Source organism: Buceros rhinoceros, unplaced genomic scaffold, assembly GCF_000710305.1.
Source record: "Buceros rhinoceros silvestris isolate BGI_N320 unplaced genomic scaffold, ASM71030v1 scaffold970, whole genome shotgun sequence".
Lineage (NCBI taxonomy): Eukaryota > Metazoa > Chordata > Aves > Bucerotiformes > Bucerotidae > Buceros > Buceros rhinoceros.
The window spans coordinates 23,951-27,798 of NW_010387670.1; the positions used below are offsets into that span (position 1 = coordinate 23,951).

Genomic DNA, 3,848 nt, shown 5'->3' on the forward strand with positions numbered 1-3,848 from the left:
AAGGGGGCCCTGTGTGCATGGCAAGACTGGGAGGTGCACTAAGCAGAGGAGGTGCCCAGCAAGTTGGTACTTCGTTGGCACAAAGTGACATGTGACATCCCTCTGCTGCCCAGCATCCTTCAGCCATTTTGCGCTGCCCTAAGCTGTCATTAAACCAACAGCTGTGCTGGTGAGTTGGGCCTTAAAAATTGTTGATAAGAAAACAAGGTCATGTGTCTTACCAGGTATTTTTAAGATCACATGGCATTTTTAAAGATGAGGTGCATTATCAGTTTTCATGTGTGTGCAGTCGTAGTTTACATAGCCTCACTTTAAAGACCTGATTAAGCCCAAGTAGATAAACCAGTTAAACTCTTTGTGGAGGTTCAGCTTATTTCCAGTTACACTGGCTCAATTCCCCGTTGATTTACACACCACGTTTATAACAAAGACTAAACATCAGCTCCAAATAATACCATATCAACAGCCTTCTGCCCTGACTGCAGGACTTTATCTGCCCCCACTCTGCCTCTTCTCCACTCTCCAGTAGCTCCCTCAGCTCTGGGCAGCAGCAGGCTTCCTTACTCTCCTGTCTGGGCAGCCAGAAGGCAGATTCCACCAAAGGTCCATGACACTGGGTGGCTAATGCTACTCAGCAATCTACAGAAATAATAGCCTAGAGGAGGACTGAATCTCTTCATGTGGAGGCAAGACCCACATCTCAGGAAGAAACTTGGACGGGAAAGGGATGAGCACACATTTCTGTTACCTTGGAGAGCACAAGCTTACGCTGCTCTGTGCTGGCATCAGGTGCACCACTGCCTCTACACCATCTTCTGAGAGCAAAGACCGCACGCTGCTCGGGTGGTGCCAGCAGCTCCTGACTGCTCTGTCAGCCTGCACTGGCCACAGTCTTCCACAAGCAGAGACAGAGCACTGAATGAGTTATTTATGCACGGCCACAAATTTTTGCTGTGCTCTGAGAATGCGTAGGTTCTGGCTGCTGCTCGAATGAGTTTGCTGTGCAAATTAACTGTGTAGTGAAGAAAGAGGTTCTCTCAGCAAGGAACACAGGGTGTCGCTTTGGTTACTAGTGATTTCACTGCTCTGTATTAAGCAGCAGTGGGTGAGAACTGCCCCCACCTCCAAGAGTAGCTGGGGTGCCTGTTAGCAGATGCATCTTTTTTCTGTGTCTGCTATGAATACATTCAGGAAAGCCCAAGCTATGGAAGATATCAGCCACAACACCTACTGCCCTGGAGCAGGAAAGGTGTGTAGCTTGAGTTGCAGTTAGTCTTGGTAGGACAACCAAGCGAAAGAAGCCAGGAACATAGTTTTCCATGTCCGGATGCCGAGTCTAAGGGAGTTTGGGAGTAAGACCCGACCCAGGTAATGCCACAGAACAACCAGTTTAAAGTAAGTGTATTTAAGCAAGTAACAATTACCCGAAGTGTTAAGGAACTCAGTGGTCTCAATAAAAGCAGGAAACCGCCTTTGCTAACACGGAGTCTTTTCTAATTTCCTCAGGCGTGTCCTGAAGGCTTTATCAGATTCTAGGCGCACATTCAACATTTGCGTCTCCTTTTTCTCTCCTCTTTTCTCTCCCTCAGCATGAGCTGCCTCTCTTCGGTGGGTGTTAGCAGGAGGCTGCTGTTCACAGCTTCGAGAACTGAACTAGGTGTGGACCAATCTCTGAGATGCTGGCACAGCCTGAAATAAATAAAGAAATTAGACATGTAGGTGAGAGAGGAAGGTCTGTGGACCTCTCTGAGGCTCCCTCTCTGAGTCATGGTCTAGTCTTGCATGAGCCATGTGGGGATAGGTTGGAACTTCATCAGTTCACTCACAGGAGCCCTACACCTCAATGGCCTCTTCAGCCTCGAGGTTAGACACCAGGCTTCCCGCACAAGAAGAGTTAGATACATGGAAAAAAAAAAAACAAGAAATCCTTATAAGAAACCAGGTGGGGAGTTTTCTGATTCAGCCAGAGGTGAAGGGTAGGTAAAAAAAAGACGGGGATTGCTATGTGTAAAGTGAATGGAGGCGGAGGTTTGCAGTGCCATTTCATTTGGTCAAATCTGCGTGGAATATCCCAGCCCTACCAAAAAGGTCCCAACCTGCTATTTTTGCCAAGTTCAATGGCCTTTTGCATGCAAAGAAGTGTGAGTTCCTGCTGGAAAATAACATTGTATGAATCTTTACTAGTTGAAAAAAATCACCCCAAAACCCAGGCTATTAAGAAATGTCCAACGGGAGTTCAGTTCCAGTGTCCCAGGCAGCATTGCTATCCACTTGAGTTCATGGTTGCTAGAGCATGAAAATCTTTAAAATAAGATTTGAAGTGGGATAACACCCTTTGCTGATGTCTATATCCTTCTGCACTGGACCTGCATGTCGTGTCATGTGTGAAAGTGGAGTTTTCACTGTGCTGTGCAAAATTGCTGTTCAGCGAGGGGGTCAAACAAGGCAGCTACAGGTAAGAGCAGAAGTGAGAAATGTAGAACGAGGAACAACAATAAAAGCTGGGAGGAGACACAAAGGCTTTTAAAGCATATGGGTTGCAGAGATTTGAGCCTATACCAAAAGACTGTATTCTCTAACAGACAGAGAAAACTGCTGCATCCATTTTTTTCCTCAAATTTTTTGTGCAGCAAAAAAATTGTTTGCATTTTACCCTGGTAAACATTAAACTAAATACTGAAAAATGTATGCAACTCCCAGCAGAATGGAGATTTTGCTCAGTTCTACTTAGCAGCTTGGCATCTCTGTAACTGGGTCAGAAGGGGGCTTTAAACTACTTCCTCCTTGCAAACTTCATTGCTATGGCACCTGAAATGCCAAGTGGTTTCACAGGAAGTAAAAAATCACCTTAAACACAGAAACTAGAACCAGCACAGCTCACATGGTTTCCCTTTTCGTGACCCATCCATCAGACTTCTGATTTTAGATGGCTTGCGCGCAGAAACCCCTGTACCACTAATTACAACCAACCTGCAAAATGCTTACCAGCCAAGGCCATCGACAAGCGAAACTCATCCTGCAAAATCCTCAAAACCTCCTGAAGACCTTCTTCACCCTGCTCCAACAAAGAAAGCAGTCAGGGTAAAAGGAGCACTGGCACAGAACCGTGCTGCAGAATGCTTGCTCTGTGAGATCTGGGACAGTCCCTTAAGTCCCTGCCAATTCCAGGCTCTCGTACAGATGAATGATTAAAATGATATGATGGGTGCATTCAGTTCATCACAGATGAATTTAGATGCTTTTCCTTTTGTGATGCATCTGAACAGAGAAAGAAAACAAAGCTGTTTTTCACTTCTGGCATTTTCTAGCTGTTTTGTTTCTTAGCTTTCGGTTAACCTCCATCAATGGGCTTGTTTTAAAATGTTGAGCCTTACAAAGCTGACATCATTTTATGAAGTAATGAGAGTTTAAAAACTTCAGTTTACTCAGATACCAAACTGATTCTTTAAAAATAGTGCACTTCATTTTCCTCTGAGCAAGCAACACCAAGAAGCTCAAAATCCAATAAAATGTACATGTGGTCTTGAACTTCCTGCAAAATATTGGAGGGTTATTTCTTTTTTCTCTTAGTTTTTGCTTTTATTTCTTGTGATGAAGAATGCGTTGTGTGCAGACAAGGTCAGTGCTTGTTCATGCCCTTCCTCTCTTGTGTGCTAGAGCAATCCCACTGAGATGCATCCTTAGGAATACTCTGTGGAATATAATACCAAAGCACAGCTGAACTCGAAAAATCCCATCTCCTTTCTGATCTCCTTGTGGAAAAATGCAGGATGCTCACAGAAACACCCTTTTCGTATTAGACCCTTTTTCTCTGCTTGTTGGCAACAGGAGCAGTGCTGACCGCTCTT

General features: G+C 44.8%; 1 protein-coding gene across 1 annotated transcript in view; it reads right to left on the reverse strand.

The window, feature by feature from the left end:
- Positions 1-1,612: 1,612 nt before the first annotated feature.
- Positions 1,613-3,848, reverse strand: part of HAO2 (hydroxyacid oxidase 2 (long chain)) — a 7,853-nt gene continuing 5,617 nt past the window's right edge. Inside the window, exons 6-7 of the mRNA XM_010141990.1 lie at positions 2,986-3,055; positions 1,613-1,689 (exon numbers count right to left, since the gene is read on the reverse strand). Of these exons, the coding sequence (XP_010140292.1) occupies positions 1,634-1,689; positions 2,986-3,055 (126 nt within the window). The 3' untranslated portion in view covers positions 1,613-1,633. The remainder of the gene's footprint in view (positions 1,690-2,985; positions 3,056-3,848) is intronic.